Below are 25,011 nucleotides of genomic sequence, written 5' to 3' on the forward strand. Positions count from 1 at the left end.
GGGGAATTCTACCGCGCAGCGCTACAAGAATACTGGGCTCACGCCTCGACCTGGATCACGGCATAATGTGGTGCCCAGCGCACAACGGACTGGATGGGAACGAAAGGGCAGACCGCATAGCTCTAGGAAGTAACAACCGAGCGGCGGCCAGAAACCTAGAGGAACCTCCGTCCGCAGTGCGCGACATATTGGAAAATCAGAGAAGGGAGAGACGGACATTCGGCCCTCCGCACTCTAAACTAACCAGAATACAAGCGCGGGACTGGCGTCGCATCCAAACGAACACATACCCACACCTAAATCTCCTATGCAAGATGCACCCGGCGCATTACACAGACACCTGCCCGTGGTGTGGAGCAAAACCAACGCTGGCTCACATAACGTGAGACTGTATGGCTAGGCCGGGAGATGTCAACTCACCCCTTCTAAGGCTGACAGACTTCGTACGGCAGTGGGAGGCACTGCTCGCAAGCGAGGACCGGGACAGCCAACTGGCCCTCCTGGACCAAGCTCAGCGAGCCGCTAGAGCCAGTGGAGCCCTGGACTGAGGGCCCCACCCAGACCTGCCGTTAAACCTTTTACCTATTTAATAAAGTTTTTTCCTCCTCCTCAAAGTAGAATTTGTCAGAAAATTCGTAAAGTACGACTTAATTATCATGATAGCATCGGATTGTAATTTGAATGTACGAGAAAACATAATTCTGCTACGAGGAAACTCAAACACAAACCCTTTTTCCAGCATTTCTACCATGCTAATAGCGGCGCGCTCAGATAGGTTACTTTCGAAAAGCCATCCAGATAGCGTTCACCTCCTCGGCAGCGTAAAACGGTAGCGGCGTATAGAGGCGAAGGTGCAGAAAGAAAACGTGGGCAGCTTGCACTAGTGGTGCAAGGCTAAAGCCTAGCTTTTTGCAGGTTTTACTAGGATTGGCTAAGTTTTGCTAGGAAATGATAAGTGCTGCTAGGCACGCTATTCGGAATCGGCTCGCCACCGACGCGCATATTCTCGCTTTGCCGCGCGATGCGCTTCAAGATGAGCGGCTTCTTCTTCGGGTGTCCGGATATTTTTTGGTCGTCTCATGTCAAGGCTACATGTACTCGCCACAGAGCCAACCAGAGTTCTGTAGCCGTCGCGGCGGCTCTGAGCTTTTAGGGGCGAAGCTCCTTAGGGTGTGGGTCTGTCCCTCCTCTGTAGTATGTAGTAGTAGTCGTCGTCGTAGTAGTAGGTAGCCACGTCTACTTTTATGAAAAAAAAAACACCGCATATCCACGGGTTGAATGATGATGAGTGGGCGAAGCTCCGGAGGGAATCATCGGTAAACCGTGAATCTTCCGTGTAATTCGCCCAATCTCACCGCACTAAATCGAACGATTGACTTCCACCAATGACACGCGCCATATGTGACGTCATTCCTATTTTATAACAGCGCCCTTCATTATAATTGCACCATCTCCCGCTTAAGGGGACGCTAGCACAAACGCGTTAGAAACGTGCAGTACTCTCTAGTAAGAGCGAGAGGCCACAGCGTCTTACGCAGCCGTTTACACATGCCGGAACGTGCACCGCGTTTGCCGACGCCATCGCATGACTGCTGAGAGAGTATAACCCCGGTATTCATAAACGCTCCTCGAATTGAACTTGACTTGCCACCGCCTTCAACGCGTTTCGAACGCGCTGCCCAAGGCGGTGGCATGTCAAGTTCAAGTCGAGGAGCGTTTATGCATAAGGGGGTAAGGAGAGGCCACAGCGTCTTACACCAGCTTCTTACACGGGCCGTAACGCGCTAGCACAAACGCGTTAGAAACGCGCAGTATTTCCTTAATGTTGGGTATTTATTGTCATCGTGGTGCGTGTGTCCATGTGCGCTTCGTGGCGTAGTGGTTAGCGCCGCGCGTTCGGAAGCGAGGGGTCCCTGGTTCGATTCCGCGCTACGGACACAACTTTCGGAATTTTTTTTTTCATAAAAGTAGACGTGGCTACCTACTACTACGACGACGACTACTACATACTATAGAGGAGGGACAGACCCACAACCTTAAGGAGTTGTGTCCGTAGCGCGGAATCGAACCAGGGACCCCTCGCTTCAGAACGCGCGGCGCTAACCACTACGCCACCAAGCGCACATGGACACACGCACCACGGTGACAATAAATACCCAACATTAACGAAAGACTGCGCGTTTCTAACGCGTTTGTGCTAGCGCGTTATGGCCCGTGTAAGAAGCTGGTGTAAGACGCTGTGGCCTCTCCGCCTTACCCCCGTATTCATAAACGGTCCTCGACTTGAACTTGACTTGCCACCGCCTTGGGCAGCGCGTTCGAAACGCGTTGAAGGCGGTGGCAAGTCAAGTTCAAGTCGAGGAGCGTTTATGAATACGGTGGTTATACTCTCTCAGCAGTCATGTGATGGCGTCGGCAAACGCGGTGCACGTTCCGGCATATGTAAACGGCTGCGTAAGACGCTGTGGCCTCTCCCCCTTACTAGAGAGTACTGCACGTTTCTAACGCGTTTGTGCTAGCGTCCCCTTAAGCGGGAGATGGTGCAATTATAATGAAGGGCGCTGTTATAAAATAGGAATGACGTCACATATGGCGCGTGTCATTGGTGGAAGTCAATCGTTCGATTTAGCGCGGCGAGTCTCGGCGAATTACACGGAAGATTCACGGTTTACCGATAATTCCCTCCGGAGCTTCGCCGACTCATCATCATTCACCCCGTGGATATGCGGTGTTTTTTCTCTCCGGTGACGTCACAGCCAAGCTGTGCCTTCACACTTGCCGGTGCGTGGCTGCTCAAAACCTGCCGAGCCGCCGCCAGAGGTGCCTGCTGCAGTCACGGACACCGCTCGCATTCGTCGCGAACGCGGAATAACGGGGAAACGGGGACGTTGTCGACAGCAGCTCTGCACGGGGCCTCGTTCGTGCTGCTACAATTTCTCTCTCTCTCGCTCTCATTTTCTCTTTCTCTCTCCCGAGCATAGCACGCTCCACGCGCATGCTCTCCTTCCCTCTCTTTAACGTCCCATCTCAAGGCAACAGTGCAAGGCACGGAGAGGAGGCGAAGGACATGCCTTTCCGCGAGGTGGTCGCTAGGCAACCCAGGTGACTCATCGCTCAGCAAGGTTTTTTTCCCTGACGCGTTACGGACTAACAGCTGGCTTAAACAGGTCCGCTGTTAGAAAGCCGGAAGATCCCACGCCCTGTGGGAATCGATATAATGCAAAATAGTGTACGGGGAGCTTACCAAGTTAACAAAATGACCTTGAGAGCACCAAGACGTAGGCGGCTGTTTCATGACCTACATGATGCGCATGTCATGACATCCATGTCACGAGTCTTCGGGAGTGACTTTAGCTACGCCTAAGAGACCCTAAGGCAAAAGCCTTAGTCATGCTCATGACTATGACTTCGACCATCAACCTATAGCCTTTTCCTTCACTTAGTACCACATCCGAGCCTATTCATTTGGTTTTTGAGAGTTAATATTTTTTCGTTGAAGCATTGTCATTTTTGCTGATTCGTGGTCGTGACTGACTTCTACCATCATCTTCTAGTGTTTCCTTCACCTAGTACCCATGTCAGAGCCAATTTCAGTGGCTTTTGAGTATTAAGCGTTTTTCGGTAAATCATTTACATTTTTTCTAAGTCATCCTCGTGAATATGACTTCTACCATCATCCTTTCGTGTTTCATTCCCTTAGTGCCCACATCCGAACCCATTCCAGTAGTTTTTGAGTGTTAATCTTTTTTCGCTGAGTCATATTCATTTTTCCTGAGTCGTGCTCATGAGTGTGACTTCTACTATCATCCCTTAGTGCTCCCTTCACTTAGTACACACATCCCAACCGGTTTCAGTGGTTTTTAAATGTTAATCTTTTTTTCGCTGGGTCATTGTCATGACCTATATGACCCGTATGTCATGACACATATGTCATGATCTATCATTTGTGTTCGCCATACACTCTGGTCACATTATGCCAGTTTTGGTGCCTACCAAGTTAACGAAACCACCATGAAAGCGCCAAGACGTAGGCGGCTGTTTCATGACCTACATGACGCGCATGTCATGACTTGCACCCATGAGATGGCATGCGACATGACATGTCATGACAGCAAATTGGCATAGTATGACAAGAATGTATGATGAACGTAAATGATAGGACAATCATGTCATGACCTATCATTTATGTTCGTCATACACTCTTGTCATGCTATGCCAATTTTGGTACATACCAAGTTAACGAAACGACCATGAGAGCACAAAGACGTAGGCGGCTGTTTCATGACCTACATGACACGCATGTCATGACATTCACCTCATGGCCTATCATTTATGTTCGCCATAGACTCTTGTCATACTATGCGAATTTTGGTACATACAAAGGTAACGAAGCGACCAGGAGGGCACAAAGACCTAGGCGGCTATATACTGCCAAAGCGGCAAATGTTCGCCAAGAAATGCTTCGAATTTATACGTAAGCTGCAGTTGCCGGGAAACCGGACAATCATTCAGGGATATTTGAATGCTATAGCGTTCCAGTCTTAAAGGAGAAGCTTAAGCGTCCTCCAAATTTTATTGCGATAGCAATTCTATGCACACTCAAAGAGAGTTTCTGCCGTCGGTGTCACCGTCGCCATCGCCGTGAGGTTCCGTATGACGTCAACGGCGATGAAATTGTCGCCGCACGCCGGACGCTGTATGTGCGAGTGAAAGGGCGCGAGGGACGCGCGCCTTCAGGGGGGAGCGAACGCACGGCAGAGAACAAAAACGCGTTCTGCGCCGTGCTCCCTGAAGGGCTGCAGAATTAAGAGCCTCTTTCCTCATTTACCAACGCCTCCTATAAAGAAAAAGAGCGACGTTACAGGCACTGTCTTTATAGGAGGTGTTGCATTTACAATCACCATATATATAGAGCAAACGCCACTTCTTCCGTCACGCGAAAGGCCGTGGGGGGACGGGAGGGAGGGAGAGGAGGGAGAGGAGGCGACGTTTAGCTGCGGCACCAAATGCGTATTTATATAAATAAAAATGACAGCAGATCCACGAGGTGAATGATGATGAGTGGGCGAAGCTCCGGAGGGAATCATCGGATCTCCCGCTTAAGGGGACGCTAGCACAAACGCGTTAGAAACGTGCAGTACTCTCTAGTAAGGGGGAGCGGCCACAGCGTCTTACGCAGCCATTTACACATGCCGGAACGTGCACCGCGTTTGCAGACGCCATCACATGACTGATGAGAGAGTATACCCCCCGTATTCACAAACGCTCCTCAACTTGAACTTGACTTGCCACCGCTTTGGGCAGCGCGTTCGAAACGCGTTGAAGGTAAGGTGGAGAGGCCACAGCGTCTTACACCAGCTTCTTACACGGGCCGTAACGCGCTAGCACAAACGCGTTAGAAACGCGCTAGAAACGCGGCCTTTCGTTAATGTTGGGTATTTATAGCCATCGTGGTGCGTTTGTCCATGTCCGCTTCGTGGCGTAGTGGGCTAACGCCGCGCGCTCGGAAGCGAGGGGGCCCTGGTTCGATTCCGCGCTACGGACACAACTTCGGAATTTTTTTCTCATTTTTCTCAGACTGGTTACACACTACTACTACTACTACGACGGGGACGGAACGGGTGCCGCCATAAGGAGCTTCGCCCCTAAAACGTTGCGAGGCAAGAAGGTGGTAAATACCTCCGGCGCTGGTCGACGAGTTTCCCGTTCTGATCTCTGGCAGCGCCATCTCGTGGTGTTCGGCATCAAGTGCGACTGCCATGAGCTCTACCTGAACACACAACCTTATATTCTACTACACTATGCCAGGACCGATTCGTTAGGTAGCTTCCGCGGCGCATGTTCTGCCGCCGGTGGCGTGCCGGGCTCGTGTTTCTGCTAATATTTAATGGACATTAAGATCGGCGAAAACGACGGGAGGCACCGATATGAACCGAATTACGCCGCGGCTCCACCAGTCGAGATAATGAGCAGCATTGGAGTAGCAGAGCACATGGTATACCTCAGGGCACTTGACCAGCGCACAGCGTAGAGCCGACAAATCGGATTCAGCTTAGCTCGCCGTGCTGAGCAATATCTCAGAACTGGATCCTGCTTTCTAATCACAGCGGTTTTTCTGCCCTTAACATTTGATATGTTTGCCGCTAACTTAGGTGCAATGCTATGTTCGACCGCTTTTTTGCAGTAATTATAATTATTAAGATTTTTCTAAGTCTATTGGCGTAAAAGATCTGAGCCAAATATTGTTGTCGAAATGACATGGAATCATTCTAGCAATATTATTTGAAGGCATTTCATAAATTAAGAGTGTGATTTCTCATCGCTCTTACGTACACATTTCATAGCCGCTATGTTGCGAATTATTGCGCTGGCAAGAAATACATTTGAATTGTGTAGCAACTGGGCCAGTTAGAATGCATGCTTGAAGAGAGCTCGCCAACCGACGTCTGTATAAATGACTATGACAAAGAAGAGCGCATGGACATGTGCTGAAAGGCTAATCCAAGAACATAAATAAGAAAAATGTAAGGGCCCTTGAATGAATATTTTCGCTTATGGTCTCCACAGCGTTCCTGCAAGCCCCCAAAGGGGATTCTGCAGCGAATTCCATAACACAACAGTTTAAGTGACCGCTACGTCTGCTGTATCGCTTCTAAAATGATACATATTCATTTCTTACGTAACTTACCAATCTTATAAGTAAATAACAAAATATACTAGTACTAAACTTTGTTTATAAATAACAAATCAGTGAACGGAAAGAGGCAAGTAACTAATAAACTAATTGCATGATATTGGTTGAGTATTTAAAAACTAAATGAACTAAATGAATACGTTTCGTAATTAACGATCCTAACTGAGCTAACTGCTTAACTAGCAAGCTAAACCTATTTAAACTAACAAAGCTATTGTATAACAAAATTAATAACATGTGTAACTAATATAGGTGAGCAAACATAAAAATTTGACTAACTAAATAACTAATCAACTAATACCTAACTAACTTACTCGACTTTCTAACCAAATATAAGTAACTCATCGAACTAACTGACTAGACAAAGTGCAAATAGAGACAACCAACCGAAACATTTTGCGCAAGGAAGGTCACTGAGGGGAGGGGGGCCACGTGAATCATGCGACGTTGCTGTGTTTAACTGATGTGCAAACAAATCGCACATTAAATAATTTTGCCAAAATTCCCTTTGCGTGTTCACTCGGGAAACATGCTAAATTAAACGTGAGAGAGGCACCTTTCCTAGTGAAAGGCTGCGTGATCGCACCAAAGGGTGATCTGACGCGGCAGAGTTTACCCCCTCTGCTAAAGCCAGCGACTATGGTGCCACCTTCAGTCCCGATATGAAACTTTCGGGGAAGATTCGTGACCAGAACGAAAGTAGAGAGGGACCCTGGTAAATGTGTTTTTTTGTAGCAACCATAATTTTATCACTGGCATCGAGCAAGCCGGCAAGATTTTCCCCAAATTTCCTGATCGAACGCAACCTTTAGGCGAGGGGACAGTTCACCTTTGTAAAGGAGGTGCACTCAGTCATAGAACACTGACATCAGATTTAATATGTAATATTACTCACTGATTCTGCACTGACATTATTACAAATAGTTTTACGACACCTGCATTTAAAATATACGTTATGTTTCCTCTTCAGAGCTGGTTTTGGATCTAGTGCACGTGTGTAAGTAAATTTCTACTATTTCTTAAACTTTACGCAAGTTTCCTGCACCAAATATGCAAGTAATATGTGGGAGTAAACACTGAACAGCAAAGATATCTTTGCAACTGTCGCTTTTCCCTTAATACGTGTAAATTATGGTTTTCATGCCACCGCACACATATGCGGCACTGGAATAGTTGTTTTATATTTGCTGCATTCTCCGACTGAAGCTTTAGAGATTTTCTTTAGATTTTAACTGACAAATAAGAAACATGTTAAGAGCTACAATCTTTGGTTGTTTGTGTGTTTGATCATTTGTTTGTTCGGTAATACTGTTCGGACCTCTGTAGGAGTGGAAATAAAGGACATAACCATTAACAATGATTTCACAGGCTTCATTTCATAGCTAGCAGAGGGTTGCAATGAAGAATTGTCACATATAACGCAGTTTGCATAAATGAATACACCCCAAAAGAATCTCTGCAAGAACAGCTGGTCCGTAAGAGAAACTCGAACTACTTCTTTACCATAGTACACAAATGGCCCTAAGTCAATAAGGAATTTAACAAATAAAGACGAACTAGCCAAGAAATAACACAGCATGATTAATTCCCATATTACCCTTGAAGAAACTGTAGATTACTTTTTATTGCTATTGCTCTTGGTTATTTCGTTGAATAATTCGTAAATAACAATATTTTGTTAATTTGTAGTTTACCTTTTTGCGTCACACGAAAAAAAAATACGACCCTAATTTAAGGTACCAACATCAATAAAAAGAAAATGCAGTAAGCGACCGCTAACGTTTTACTTTGCCAGCTTAATCTTACAGTGGGCGATCGCTTATGTGGTAACAGCTTCCGTCTATAGAAAAAGACATCGCGCAATACTAGGCATGAAATGTGCTGACTCAATTTCCCAGCGTATCAAACAGGCGCCATAGGGGAAATAGTGTAATTTTATTGAAATATTATCGCTTTTGTACACTAACTAAGCATGCGAATTCCAAACGTAAAGTGGCGCACATAAAGAGATTCAACTAACGTATTTTCACGTCACAGACGAGTTGTGCTTTGTACTTCGTACAAAGTTATTTTACAAATTGCACGCGAAGTCTAACGCATGGAGGTCGATTGAAGCCGCGCAAATGAGGTGGAATATTCCCGCGGACATATTGAAATATTTTGAAAGATTTATTAAAAATGTTTATGGTTTATTGCAGTTTTTATTCTCACATGTGAACAAAACATCTGCAAAACCCGCAATGTATATGTGAGGCTCTTTGATAAAATTTATTTGTAACCCTGTTAGCGAGCTGCAGCTGTCTTTCGGATGCAGGATGAGTTTCGCTACACGGCATCGTACGGAATATATCGGCTTGTTGAATCCTGGCGAGAAGACGACTAGTTTTTCTTCTTCATTTCGTGACGGTTGTTGTCACGAATTTCGCGGGAATAGTGATGTAGTACGTCCCTTCTCTTGTATCATCACGGAACTTTCGTATACCACTACGTGCCACGCCATTACGCACCATGAGCTACAGTATACGAAAGTTCCGTGATGATACTACAAAATGCACATTCATAATTCCTGCGTATCGGTGGTCGCAACACTACCATGCCGCTAAAGGCTCTGCGGTAACTACCTTTAAATCTTACAAGCGAAGAACATCCTGAAATCAATGTTACATCTTAAGATGACATAGCATTGGAGGGTCAGTCATAATTGTGTACACTGCAATTATCTCAATACATTTGACCCAAGTACACCATCACCGCATTATTGTAGGTAGCGCCACATGAAAACTCCTGTTCAGGACAGTACATTTGAGTATCTATAGAAATTTACTGCCAACCTGTTGTCGAGTCACCTGTAATCGCGGCATAACAGCCAGCTCTAAATTGAAAAGTTTATGTTTCTGTGGTTTCGTCATTGAAAATAATGTATGAGATGCAATATAACGGCATTCAACTTTACTTCGGAAATTGGTTTCGCAAGGCGCAAATGAGTTTCATTATGGACAAATGCCGTCCAGGAAATTTCAGGTTTGCTGAGAGAGTTCTTTATCGTGCATAATAGTAAGGTTACAAATGGAGATTATACAAACATACAGAGGGAGGTCCCATAGTCAACAGACTGTACAGGGGACCTCCCATTAAAAATGAGTAAGATATGTAAATACAAAGCAGCTATATGCAAACGTACAAAACACCGTATTAAATAAGTCATTAGCTAACATCGTAAACAATTTTAATAACACAAATAAGTTAATAATAAACGGTAATTATGAAATCATTACACCGAGTACAAAAATTCACGGAGGATTGATTTGAATGTGTAAAAATGAAAGATCTTAATATGACACGGTAATGAGTTCCAAAGTTGTGTGGCTGAAAAATTAGTAGTAAATTCACCGTAATGAATTCTAGGTTTTGGTAATAGATAGCTGTTAGTAGAAGCGAATCGGGTAGAGATGGAGTGCGGATATTGGCTGTTAGTAATTATTGGGAACGGGAGCTTTCCGTTTACACATTGTAATAATAGTAAGGTTACAAGAACTTGACTTCACCTCAGCTTTGACTTCACTAGCTACTTGCGGACAAGCGTGTATGACCCATAGATGGCTTTACTGAGGTATTCCGAGACGACTTTTTCACCCTGGTAGTAACACTTATATCACGTAGGCAAAAGTTCTTATTCCGCGAGTTTCACAAAGTGCTAAAGCAATAATTACGTAGATGATCATTGTAAAAAATAGGATATGGGGTCAAAAATTTTAAGGGGGATGCAGGTCTGAAAATTGACTTGCGAGCCGTTGCACGCATATTTGTAAAAATTTTGAGATCAGATAGAAAATAAGTTATGCCTGTCATTCGGAATAACTAGGCTTATCATCTTAGGATAACTATCATTTTCTGAAATAATTAAGACAGAATGATTGTTTTGTTATAAAACTTCTAGGGAGTTATAGGCCTGCGCTACTACATTGACAGTTTTGCGAAGAATGTTGGCATATAATTTCAGTTATTGCACATCTTTTTGATGTTGACAGTTATTTCTCCACCTTTTCAGAAGTGTATTGAAGCAATCATATGACGGCATGCAGATAGACGTTGAAACAGGACAAGGGGCAGGGGGAGTGAGGACATTGTCACGTACTTTAAAAAGTGAAAATTTCATACAGAATACCTGACTCATATTCTGACAGTGTTATCTGATGCTAAACTAAAAGTTAATTTCAAGAAGAGTGAGTTCTTCAAAACTAAGGTGACATTTCTTGGCATAGTTTTGGATGGAACAATGAAAAATACAAAAGAAGAATCGATAGCTCGCCTCGCAAAAGTAGGAAAGCCGTACGACGTACACTGAGTTCGTGTGTTTCTAGACTTCGTGGGCCATCTCAGAGTGTTCATTCAAGATTATATTCTGAAATATCGCTATCTGACAACATTGACTCAGAAGGATGTTTCCTTTTTTTTTTGGACAGAGGAATGGGGTGGCGCTTACCAAGAACTGGTCCAAATGATTCTTTCTGATTCTGTATTTTGCTTGCTGGACTTTGCACTGCCCTTCGAATTGAATACCGATGCTTCTCACTATCCAACGGGAGCAGTCTTATATCAAAGACTCATCATGACCACCAAACCAACAGCTCCGTGTAGTTGGATACTACAGCTACACATTCAACAAAACTGAACTGTACTATACCATGGCAGAAAAAGAAGCTCTGGCTATTTTAAAAGATGTACACTACTTCCGTTCATATTTGGAAGGCACAACGTTCAAGCTATACAAATATCACGAAGCACTAACGTACGTATTGAAAATGGTCGAGCTGAAGCGATAGTGAAGCCCGTTAGTTGGGTGAACTTCAGCAATTTGACATTGAAATAGGTCATCGCTCGGGAGTTTCCATGAAGGATGTGGATACAATTTCACGGTCAGCCATTATGCTTCCAGACAATCATGAAGATGCAAACGTTGGAAGGATATGGGAAGGATCCGATGTTTTGCAACGTAGTAAAAATGAATGAGTTGCTGTTCAAACATTTATGGTTCCAAAAATATTGGGACTGTATCATGATAGCCCCCAATCAGGAGGGCATGATGGCTTTTGGGGAACCACCATGAAATTGACAACAAGGTTCTCATGGCCTCCTATGAAGCAAGAAACAAAAGACTATGTATGGGCTACAAGTCCTGGGCTACAGAAATGGGCTTAAAAGCGTGACCTGAAGTTACGGCTCACTGCATCCTATCATGCAGAAGCAAATTGGTAAGCTGAAAGGGCTATCAGGAACATCAAAGAATACATTAGCATCTATTTTGCATAACCTGATGGTTGAAAGTGTTGTCAGGAAGCAGCAGTAGCTCACCACAATCGGTCGTTTACAACCGGTTGGGATGCACTCCTCTATTCGCTGCAACTCGGAACCACCTTATCTGCCCGCGGATGTACGTAAGTCTTGGCATTGACCAGAACATATAGCTCAAAGAAGCAGCAAGAACTGAAGATAGGATATCAAGGTATCGTGAAAGAATGAAGAGAAATTTCTACAGGAGCTACATACAACGTGACCAACACTCGACGTCGGTGACTTCGTGCTGAAAAAAAAGAGGGCCAAGGCTGAACGCGGACTATAATGGGACATTTCGTGTGATGACGATCGCAAGTCAACAAGGACACCTAAAGACCATATGGTACATTGAGCCTAATGTCACCAAGGAATCCACTGCTATTGGAAATATATTCCAGTATAGCCCCAGGAGGGATGCAGAAAGTGCTGCGGGGAATGAAACAATCATATGGCGGCCTGCAAATAGAAGAAGTTGAAACAAGACAAGGGGCAGGGGGACTGAATAAAATAAAGAAAAAATACCTGTAAAATACTGGCCGTAAACTTGCTGGTAAATTCCTAGTTCTTTTCCTCCACTGTGAGTCAATATTTTACATGTACAAATACTGGAACACTTTCGCAAGCCATTTGCTTTCTGTCATAAAATTCAGTTGGTTTTCGAAATCAATTTTACTCAGAACTTCCTTGACATCAGAAAATATTTAGTACATATCACGCTGTACGACTTCAATTGCAGTCTTATTATGAGTTCCCAATGGCAGGCGCCTCGCTGACCTTTGGTTGCCATCAAGTCTTGATCGTATCTGTGACCTCAAGCAAACAATGGCATTTCGAAATTGAGTCCTAAAAGCCAATACACCTTTCCACATACCCCAGAGCATCTATATAACCATTGTATGCCCACAGCGCTCTGTGATTCATTATGGTTACAGTTATCTTCCCGTTTGCTATTACTGTTTTTCCTGTGTTTCTATGTGTCTAATGCCCTCTTTTATCCATATCATTGAGGTACTTCTATTCACCCACCCGAGGTATTCCTGGTCGTGTACTAAACTGTACACTGTTTTTATTGAACGCCATAAGACGGGCTTCAAATGCTAAATTTTAATCCGAAATATCAGCCTCCTGTTCACAGTACTTTTTTTGCTTGTCGGCCAGCAACACAAAACTATCCGCATAAAAGAAAAGTCTGTAAGCTGGTGCTCTATTATTGTGCCTGCCTGTTTGTGTGAGATAAGAAACCCGGTGCTGAATGCTTTAGTGCCCTTTGCAGCCTTAACATGCACCTCATAAACGGCAGCGGGAATAAAGGGCACACTTGTCTTTGTGCTTTGGCGATATAAACGATCTCCTCGCTCCTCACCTCTGACCATTGAACACTAACGGTGCTGTCTAGGTAAATATCCCTCAAAAGCTAAGTAGAGTTTTTGCATATGACTTCTCCTTGAAGAATATCCTACAAAACGTTGCGTTTAACGTTATTATACACTTCTGTGATGCCTAAAAAGCCATGTATAATGCTTTCCCTTCTCTTCATACTTCAATTTACTGAGTAAAATTAATTCGTCATGCAGATGCTCACCGATTCTCAATCCAATCTGCAGTGCTCCTAACAAGTGTTCATGTTCTGCTCGATGACGGTGATATTGTTCAAAATGATGATGATGATGCATATGAAAAATTGGCATCTCCGTTGAAACGCTGTAGTGAAAATAGTCACCTGGCCTGCTTGAGCTAATAAGGTATGCTTCATGTTCTTTTAAGTTGTCTCCCGATCAATAATCTTATTTCGACGTCTTAAAACCTTTATATCCACTCTGTAGAGTTACCTATGCCTGTAACAAATGCGGTACAAATAATTCCCCAATTAATTATTTTCCCATATGCTCTAAACATCTTGAGTTGATTTCGATTCTCTGACCAGTTTATGCTTCCATACGCATTCAATCCCAGCGCTTCTGCAAGGTGCATGTTACCTACGGTTCTGGCTGGGTGAATAATTTCGCATTGTAGGAGCATATGCTGAATTGTCTAGAGAATTTATCTGCAGTGGAGACATGCCTTATGCTGTTGCGAATATTTGCTCCGGTATGTTTGTGTCCTTAGGTAAGCAGCTAGAACCTCAAAAAGGAAGGCATTTCCTTTTGTGTTATTCTACCAATGTTCCCTTTCAATTACTTTCTTCCTGGTAATTTTTTCATGGTAAATCTTCATGGTCTTTTTTATTGACATTCTTCGCACCCAGTTTACTGTCTCTGTCTATCACCGTCTTCGTGATGACTCCTGGTTGTTTACTTGCACTTTCAATTACCCTGCACTTGGTTTTGAATTTTCTTGACCTCTTCCTCCATTCTATATTCATGCTTTTAAGATACAGCTACACTCTTATTAGTGAAGTCCTGCATAAAACACAGCTTATATACCGGAACTCGGGATTAATTTTTTCGCGCTTGTACCCGGCCCTTTTACCCGGCCCTCTGAGCAAACGTCCGAAAGTTTGCATGGTATAAAAATATACCGGAAATCGAGATCAAAATTTAGCCGCTTATAAATGCGCAGATTAGGCGGCTCACGAAGTTGGCGGCCCGCCATGCAAGGGGCCAAAGTAATAACGGCTCACGCTATACCTGACTCAAATAAGCAGCCCACCGTGCAAGTGGCTCACAATGCAAGTGGCCTATGACGTAAGCGGCCAACTGTTCGCGAGGTTCATAAAAAATGCGGGTCATTCTTGTGTGTCTCAAAGCGTCACTGGCGTGTCTTCTATCCGGCTCACAACAGGAATGATTCGCTATTATGTGACCCGTAAATCATGTGGCCTATAGTGTAGCTCCAACAAAAAGCCCTTTTGGGTGACTGCGCATCTCTTCCTAAACCGCGAATGTGCGTTGAAATACATGTACAATTACATATCACTTCAGAAACATAACAGACCAAATACTCGCCAGTCAGGAGTCGAACCAGGGTACACTGCATGGCAGACGGACATCTATACCATTACATTATGCCACCATAGTTATTGACACTGAGTAAAAGGGTCCCCAATTATTTTGTGGGTTACGTTGCAATAGTGTACTTCAGGTTTGGCGAGTGGTCTATATAATATGCCAGTGCACAGTATTTTACAACCTATAACAGAACCATGTTTTATTTCAGTGCACTTTGTGAACGAAGCGCACATTGAACCAGCCACGGCGGTTCAGTAATTATAATGGTCAACTGTTAATCTCGAAGACGCGCGTTCACTCCCGGCTGCGGCGACATTTCAATAGAAGCAAAATGCCAGAGACCCGTGTACTGTATGATGTCAATGCACGCTAAAAAACCTCCATGCCATAAAATTTATGCGGAACCCTCAGTTAAGGCGTTCCTCATATTCTGAGCAGACACGGGATGCTAAAAACCAAAAACATCTCGCTGTTTAACAATAAGCATTTTGCAATGCTTTCTTCCATTTACATCTAATATTTATTGATAAAGGGGAACACTAATTTCAGTCAAAATAAATTTCGGCTTGTTAGACCAATTCAGACATAAAAATGTACTGCTTAATTCTTTGCCTGGTTTCTACCCGCATACAACTCATGGGCTGTGCTGCGTGTAATGTTTGAGTGAACCGGTGGAACAGCCAGACCTCCGAAGTGCAGAAACATCTGCAATTAAAGTACTCAAGAACATACGCCAATGCACTTATAGTTTGTGAAGAGACATAGAATTCATTGTTTAGCGTCGAAGTGTACAAACTTCGCACGCCATTTTTGTCAGCAGGTGCAATGTAACTTCATCTTTGCTACAATGTTTATAAGCTTGCTGCTCATGCAGCACCGGGGAACTCTTCAACATTGCTTTGCGTGCTTTGCACGACGCCTAAAGTTTGATCGAAAGCGCTTGGATATGTGAGGTCCTTGATATTATATACAGCGAGGCAGAGCGTCAGTGCTTCCTTCAAGCTTGCTTTCCTTGCGCAACATGACAACTTCGCTCTCTGTACAACAGATCCTCTTTGGAGACACAGTCCACAGAATCAATCCTTGGTCTGGACCCATTCTCGTCTGGAGTGCGATCCTAAAATTATGAAAAAAATTCAAAATATGAAACTTCATCTTTGTTCTATGAGTAATATTAGAGACAATTAGAACTGTAATGTGCACTACAGTTCTGACAACTTCTAGAGTCATGTGGAAACACTTCTCGTGTACTTTCTAAGTGGCTTGCATCACGAGTGAAGTGTCACACAAATACATGATGTTGAATCGCCAAAATGGAGCATTTTAACCTGCAGGCACCAACTGCAAGAGATATGGAAAAATAAACTAATGAGACAAAATGTAATTAGAGTATAGAACATCAGCCTACTTATAAAGCAATCGGCGAGTGTTTAGCGTGTCTCTCTCTCAGCTCCTCATCAATGCTGGCGAACTCCATATCACCACTGTAAAGTTTTGTAACGAGCTATAACTTTGTACTACCAATTTCTTCTTTAAAAAAAGCTTGGCAGCCGAGCGTGTGGGTTGGCATTGCGCATCTTGATAGTGCTGTGCAACAGCGCCACCATTCTTTCCTTGTTAAAAGCTCCTGTTAGACCTAGCGCCTTCCCAACTTGCATAGGAAAAAAAAAATAACTGGTTACCGACTCTTCTATTTCAAACGGAACGACTATTTCAAAATTCCAAACCGAAATCCAGGTCCCGATTTAAATTCGTACTATTGGTTTCTGTCCTTACTTCGCTATTCATCGAGAACCATTGCAGTATGCATTAAGCATTACACAGCGTTCAGCTGCAAATATATCACACTAAACCGTCCGTTTCAATGATTCAGTGTTGCACTCTTATTGGGTTCGAAAAGCTGTCTCTCTCGGGCGTTTACTCACAATATGTATTACATTCACCAAAATAGCGATTACTCTTCGTTCGTTAAGATTTAGACGAACTTGCATTTACAGCGTCCCTCCTAAACAAATTTAGAATAGTCTGTTGAGTATATATACTTCCAGTTCTTTCGACGCCGATTCGGAGTCGATTAACTGTGGCACTAAGGACACAGCTGTGGCCTGGAGTGGAGCCTTCTTGGAAGCTTGACTTGCTTCTCGTCGCTGTGCCCTGTGCAGCCTTGCCTCCACAAGCCGCTACAGAAATACAGCCTAGGATTTGAACACCTTGACATTGATAAGTGCATTACAGTAAATATATTGTTCGCCAAGATTGACATTCTGGCAATGCTCAGATAAATATCTTCAATGCTATTCAAGCTGCAGCAATGTTAAACGCACCTTTGGTACTTTTGTACGTCCTCTTACGTCCTTCCGCGATTTTTTCCCAAAGCATGGTGGGATACATATTGGCAAGTGTCTCTCAAATGCAAAGTACTTCCATCGACGTAGGGCAGTGTTTTTCTCCTCAACTGCATTTCTTTCATTGAAACAAAGTGAGAAGGTAATATTTGCTGCTTTATTAATCTCGCGGTAAAATTGTGCCAAGCTGGAAACAGGTTACATGCAATTGCAGCGACGATACGTTTAGTTGTAACCGTAGAAGTACAAATAATAGCATTACATAAAGAAACGCTAGCCAGTACTTGCTGCTTATATAAATTTTCTTCTCAAACAATACTTGAGAAACAAACAACCATGCCTCAGTGTATTGCTTACTTCAGAGAATGAATAAGCTCATGGCGAAGTTGTTTCGACTGTTTGCGGTGTTCTTCCGTAATTTCTATCCCGTTGAGCAGTGGTTGAACGAAAGCTGAAAACTGGGGCAGCTTGTTGTCTACTGACCACTGTAGACTTGCCAGAGTCTTCTGCAACGAATCAGAATCACAATATGTTTAACTTGGTTCAAAAAAAACTTTTAGTCGACCAACATGTCTCATCTTCATTAACAACAGTTTTATTTGCACAAGAAATATGGCACTGCTGCGACTCATGGCGTCAAGATACGTGTGTTTAAGCCTCGGAAATCAATCTACACATATCGCAGTTGTTAGAGCATACAAAAACAACACATCGAAACATTATTTTCTTCCTTTAAACACTGACAAAATGCTAAGTGTAAGCAGATGAAATTTTACACTCAGTGTGTTCCTTTCTCCAAGCATCTGCCTCTGTATAGCATCGTACAACCACACATGGACATCACGCAATAACCACACAAAATATCATGCGCCCCAATGAAATAACAAGTAGCGTACGGCACTCGACATACCAACGCTGACAGCAAAATATATCAATTTTTAAACATGGTTGTATTCTTTTGCATAGTGGTAATTATTTTACAGTGGTTGGATATATTTATACAAACTGTGCATGTTGAACTTCTGTTATTGTAGTGAATAAATGTGAATAAATGTGGGAAGCAGTGTAGGTGCTCTGAGGAATGAAATAATATTCATTATCCATGTCGTACACGAACACAGACCACGGAAGCACCAAACTCGCAGGAGTAGTTACAGTTTGGTGACAAGTCTCCTTCCCCAAAATGCGTTAACTTCTTTCACATACACTTTGCTGCTCTGTATTTTGCATAATAAAAATATATGAGCTTCAAGGGAAACTATATCGGCTATTCTACAAAAGCATGGGTTCGGATGGGGTGTACCACTGAGAACTACGTCATTCACTCTGAGCGTTATGTTCTGTGCGCTCACCGATTCAACAGAGAGGGCAACCTTGCCGACATCACAAGGAGGCAGTCCAGCTTCACAAAGTTTCTCATCGAGGATATAGGGAGCACCATGGACTAAGCTTAATTTATTAGTGGCAAGCTCTGTCCTTGGAGTGCCATCGTCGTTCCAAAGAGCATGTGCTGTATTTGTCTGAACGAAGTCGCTAACAGATAACGGCATGTTCTTGAAATTAAAAGAATTTTTGGACTTAGGGAGAGCATTCTTGGCTTCCAATTGCATAGTCCAGTTATGGCGTCCCGGGCCGTGGGTTTTAATATATTCTACAATGTGCAGAAGCATGTGTAGCTTGGGAAACATTGATTATTTTTCATAGCATTTTAAGAACATTTCCTGGTGGTCAGCAATCAGTTCCTCTAAGTGGCCAACGGCCTCTGCTGTCAAAACCGCACACAGTATTATTTAAGTAATCTGCGCTAACCGGACAAGGCTTCGCACATGCATTGAATTTTTGGAGCAAAAAAGATGCCAGAATCAACGGAAGGTGTAGGATTAGCACCAGTGATGCAGTCGCAGAAGTAACAACAGTTAGATTCCCCTCAAATATTCCCCTCACTGCTGCTTACGGCTCGATGAAAACTGAATGTGCTTAGGGCATCATTCAGTTATTCTCTAGAAAGCCAGGCTTTCTCTTTTACTGCAGTTATCAAAATGTGCTATTTCTTTCGGTACAATCCCCACTAGTAAAACATGCATTGGACCATACAAAATGTCTTTTGCCAAACAAAAAGGAATAGAGGTCCAACACGGACTCTCCATTTACTCCAAACTCCTTGGACAGCTTACATTGACCTGCAGCGCATGTACCTTCTTTTAGCTGCTCCACCAGTGCAATTGTCTCGCGTTACATCCTGAGAATGCATTCTCCACGCCGACTCGGCCCTGCACAGTCGGCCATTTGCCCCAGACATGTGCCGCAGGAACGAAACACTGCAGGGCCAAACGATTCTTTAACACCAGCCAATGAATGGGCAGCCAGATCATCGCCTGTCAAGGTCATGAGCGCAGCAAAAAACTTTTCTGTGCCCCGGTTCAGTGCTTAGAGCCTTTAGCACTGTTGTGAAATGAAGAAAATATTCCAGACGTGCTGTGTGTTTCAAATAGGAAGTGTAGCCAACTCCTAGCAAAAATGTGCTGCTTAGCTTGGAGCGTTCATGAGGTGGGAGACTTAGAAGTGATATGTAAACATACTGAGTTTTCCTCGGCTAGCTCTCTTCATGCCAATAGGATTTGCTAATTCCATTTCGTCGTAATAGAGGCTAAGCAGAATAATATTATTTTGCTTCTGAAAAATTGGGTGGGAATGAAATCTGCTACCATCACAAAAGTCTTCAAGTATGGAATCATTCATGATCATTATACTGTGCGGGAAACTGGGGCGGAATACGCTAAAACTGCGCGTGAATGTCGATCTCAAGACCAGCGCGACAAACCCGACGGCGTTCCGTGACGTACTATCACCTGCGTCCGAAGCGAGCGTTTACTAATATAGCGTGCGCTTCTTAATATCGTATGCCTGATAAAGCTATTTCCCGACGGCAGCAACGAGATTCCGTGGAAGCAGCAAGGAAAAATTGCATTTTTTTACTTGTTGCTCCGGTTTTCGACACGGCGTACTCTCGTCGCGGAAGCAAAAAGAACAATAAAAGTGGTCGAAAGCGCTTGTACTCTGCCAGGATACGTACCGCTTTTTAACTCACGTATTCGCCACCATCGTGTCCATATTGCGGTGCACCACGGTCGAGTGCCCGACAATCGTTGTCACGCTAAATTCGGGTAAATATGTGAAAGTACATCATCATTCAAGCGTCACTCAGATTAAAACTGATCTTTCTCTCCAATTTTTAGGCGGACGCCATGACATCGCTCTACTAACATTATTTCACAAGTATGTACAATCCAATAGATCATATTCCTTTCTCCTCGATGTCCCATCCCGCAAGTCCAATAGATTGCACAATGATTTGGGCTTTACATGGATCTATGGTGACATTTTAGCTTTTACTTCATCAGAACGTCCACGAGCCATCAGATTATGAAATAACTTACCTGAGAGCATCGCATCTCTGTCCTGATACATTCCATCACCAACTTACTACACATATCACTGAAGCCGTCGTTTAAAATGTCTCAGTTTATATATTGAAGTATTTTCCCCGATTTCGTGTTAAGAATTTCGCGTCCTTTATTTTTTTTGTAAATTTCGTTTGCCTTACATCTGCTTTAACACGCTTTGATGAATTGCGCACTTATCCATGCGGTTTTATTTTATCGTTTGCTTTAAACTGTGCACCATATTTCTTCTTGTTATTTCCGCATTGCTTAGTCTTGTCTTCTTTACTGCGATTATGTGCCGAAATATTATTTACCATGTATTGTACTTTTTCATCTGATTGTGTATGCACTGCAGGGAATTTTTTCGCCCCCTTTACACAATGCCCTACGGGCCTGTAAGGTTCTTCAAAGAAATGCTTACCAATATTTGGCGCCAGGAACTCTTGCAACGGTGCGTCTGTTTGCGCGCTGAATGTTGGCAAGGGCTACTGGCTTGGCGCTGCACGAGATGAACACGTTGCAATAGGCGCATCTACACTGATAAGTATTCCAGAAAGTAGGAAAACCAAAGAACAAAATAGGAAAGAACAGCGGTATGAATAAATCTAAGAAAATAATTTTTTTTCTTGTGCGAAAGCATCGAATGTCCCAATGAGCGAAAAGGCCTAGAATTTGTAGCAGCAAAACCGCACGTAAATTTCCATTGGGAGCGGTGCTACGTGATGAGCGCACCTCGGCGGAGTAAAGCGAGCGAAACAGCCTTGGTGGCCCATGGTGCTTCATCGATCTCTCGTCATCGCAGGTCGTCGGTGGCATGTGGTGTTGCAACCGCAAACTACTGCTGCTTGCTGGGTTCGGCAGCACATACCGCTATGGTACTATCGCCAGGCCTCGGCAACTCCGCTGGTTTTTTGTCCACGCGAATTGCAGCGCCATCCATGAGATGGATGCGAAACCAAAAACGCTTTTTCTTTTTTTTTCTTGTCAACCCTCTCTCAACTTTGTCGTTTCTCTCTCGCCGTCAACTATCGGCGGCGTGGCTGGCGCGGCCCGCGCTCGTCGTCGGCCGTGCTGATAATGGCCAAAACAGCAGCAATTTTCTTTTTTTTGCATTATGCGGTCAGTTTTGCTGTTTTCGCCTTCCGCGCTTGCAGTATGGTCCATGTGGTACGCTACAGTTGCATGTTTGTCGGCTTTTTTCCGCAATGTCCCTCAGCTGTCGCTGTTCGTGTGTGGTTCGATGGTGTACGAATACATCAAGACGAAGTGAGCCATGCGACGTGACATTCTACCGCATCCTTAAAGAAAACAGGTGAGCACTATGCAGTTTACTTCCCGGTTTTTATTTGTGATAGTAATTGTCAGCAGTCGTACATGGCTGTCCGGTGGTGAGGCAGCAGCTAGCTGATTTGAAAACATCACGTAGATGCACTAAATCGTTATATAAACAAGTAGCGAACATAAAGCTCCTTATAAATATAGTACCACCTGTTCGTATCGCAAGGAACGCGTGTGTAGGTGCGCGCTTTGCACTTAATTCTAGCTAATTGGTCGCCACCATTTAAAAATGCGTTTCTGAGAATTAAGGTTGACATATCACAACTAGCGACGCGAAACGAGCTCAGTTTTGTATGTTCCAACTGCGATGTTATAATTTATGCCATGACGCGAAACGAGCTCAGTTTTGTATGTTCCAAATGCGATGCTGTAATTTATGATATTCACTGTTCTTCAGGATGGAAGCGTTTCTAACCTACGCTGGAAGGATGGACCTGATGGGTTTGCCCAGAGACAAGGTCAACAACCGCATAATATGCTCGGCACACTTCACGGAGGTGGATTTTACGGACCGAGCGAAAAGTAGGCCGTGAGAAGCTATTCTGCGCATTGTCCATTAGAACAATTACAATAAACGTTTTATACATGTGCATACATGAAACACCATCCGCGTTTTGTTGCATTCTATAGCGTGTTGCACTGTCTGCTCCAATTCTGGTTTTCGCAAACGAATACAATAAAGTGAGTCCAAAGAACTGTTGTGTTGTAAGTGGAATTATTTTTTTTAATACAATGTGGGCACATGCTTGCTTGATTATAATAATGAACGCGACTGCGTGCATGAAAACGCACAAGCGCACAAGTGCACAAGCGAAGTGCGTGCTTCGGTCCGGCGGTGAGTCTGATAACGCCCGCGACAAAAAAAAAAAAGAAGAGCGCACCGCGGACAGTTAAAGCAATAAAAAAATGTCACAGTTCCGCCCTGAGGGCGAAGCAATGTGTGCGATAGCAACACAGCAATGTCATACGAAGTAAGGTGAGCGGCTTTGGTAGCAATATGAATTGTAGTAAACATGAGCTGATTAAGTAAGCAGGTGTGCTGCGGCGTAAGTAGACCGACATGAAGAGAGACTCGATGAGCACGAGAAGGCGCGTGCGAAACGGTGGTGTCGATGAGAAAGGCTTCCCGTGGGCTGCGCGTGCGAAGGGATACACCTGGAGCGCTGCACTGCCGATCCGGGCAGCATTGCATGTGTAGCGCGCGTTGGAAAATGTGGCCCGACTATTACTAACTGAATGACAAGCGTGATGTGAGCGCGCACAAACAAACATGAATAGATCACACTGAATGACTGCAGACAACGACTGTCAAAACGCTGGCAGCAAGCAGATACGCCGCAGCGGGCGAAGGTACGCACGGTCTATCGCTTCAACGGAAACTGAGCGGCGAATGCACAGCGCATAAAGGTCTGAGCCGTGTGGAGATAAGAGACGGTGCGCGCGAGCGACGAGTGACGAGCGCAGTTGTTGGCAGAGTAGAAGTGGGCCCCCCCCCCTACCCCCTCCCCTCGGTCCCTCCGGCGCTGGCTTCCCGCTTGTTGGCAGAGTAGAAGTGCGCCCCCCCCCCCCCGGCTCCCACCGGCGCCGGCTTCCCGCTTCCTTGCTTGCGCGTGGGAGATTGAGTGCGTTCGCTCTCCGTGATAGCGCGCGTCCTCGCACGCTTCCGCTCGGGCATACAGCGCGCGGCGAAGATTTTATCTATACGGAACCTCACGGCGACGGCGACGGCAGAAATCCGGTTGAAGTGTCCATATAATTGCTATCGCAATAAAAAAGCATTGTGGGAGGCATGAGGGGAGCGTGAGGCCAGGCATGGGAGAGGGATAGGATCGTCAAGGGGGAAAGGAGAAACGAGCGGAACAACGTTATCATAAAAAAGGAAGAAAATAATCTATAGCGAAAGGGGGAGGGTAAAAAAATCGCGCCGCTTTTCTTTCTTTTTTTTTTCGCCACCGTAGTACCTTTATCCATCCGCTAGGGCCTAACTGAAGTGCGCCTTGGCGCTAGCGTCGACTGAGCGTCTGCTATAGGAGAACCAATGGGAGGTATAGGAAGATTCACCCCCCTGCTATCGCGCTCAGTATGAGCTACACCGCGGGAGCGCGTGGCCAAGCGCACTGTAAGTGGCGCCGAACGTCAAAAGCATCATTCGCGAACGGGGTGACGCGTGCCGGAGCGCGGAGATTTTGCCAGCTGCCTATGCTAGAAAACCAGCGGCGCTAGCCGACGCGACGCTGGCTTCCACCAATCAGAGGCTGCAAACCGTCACCGGCGTCCACCAATCAGACTCCGCGAAGCCTCTAGCTGCTACGCCTGATGATGGCCACCGATGCGAAGGCGCCGACACCAACGATCGTCCGAGTGCTTCGGACGCACGACGCGCGCGACAGTGTTTCTTAAAGACAGTGTTGTGATACTAGGCCGACATGACCCACGACCGTGGGTGGTGGAAGTGCGACGAGAATTCGTGCCGCGTTCGAACGACGCAGTCGAACCCAACCTGCCGGCCCGCTGAATTCCGCCGATCTCAGTGCGATCGTCTGCTAAAACATCCAACCGAATCACGATTGCAGACGATTGCGGCAACGCCTGTGCTCGTTGTATGTATATTTTCTTGTGCTCGAAACGAATGGAAACTTGCTTTCGAAGTGCGAAGTCTGGATAATCAGCACTCGTCTACCGCCGATGTTGTTTAGATTACGCGTAGGCCTAAGCGTCCGTCGTGTTCGACCGGCGGTGAACGAGCCCACCTGAGAAACTCTGCCGAAGGAAATGAAATTTCAGTTACGTTTTGCGCTTCTGTGATTTGAAATATGGCTCTGCTGACTTCGTGCTGTGTGTGGTGTGGTGTAAATGAACCGTGTGGAACTTCAGGTGGTGAACCGCGGCGTGTTTCGTGTGTGAATTAT

At 44.7% G+C, this 25,011-nt stretch overlaps 1 protein-coding gene across 1 annotated transcript in view; it reads left to right on the forward strand.

Moving 5' to 3' along the window:
* LOC125945637 (uncharacterized) overlaps positions 1–25,011 on the forward strand; it is a 135,081-nt gene that overhangs the window by 58,703 nt on the left and 51,367 nt on the right. Inside the window, exons 6-7 of the mRNA XM_049667845.1 lie at positions 7,665–7,691; positions 20,558–20,597. Of these exons, the coding sequence (XP_049523802.1) occupies positions 7,665–7,691; positions 20,558–20,597 (67 nt within the window). The remainder of the gene's footprint in view (positions 1–7,664; positions 7,692–20,557; positions 20,598–25,011) is intronic.

The sequence above is a fragment of the Dermacentor silvarum genome, chromosome 5 (assembly GCF_013339745.2).
Source record: "Dermacentor silvarum isolate Dsil-2018 chromosome 5, BIME_Dsil_1.4, whole genome shotgun sequence".
Lineage (NCBI taxonomy): Eukaryota > Metazoa > Arthropoda > Arachnida > Ixodida > Ixodidae > Dermacentor > Dermacentor silvarum.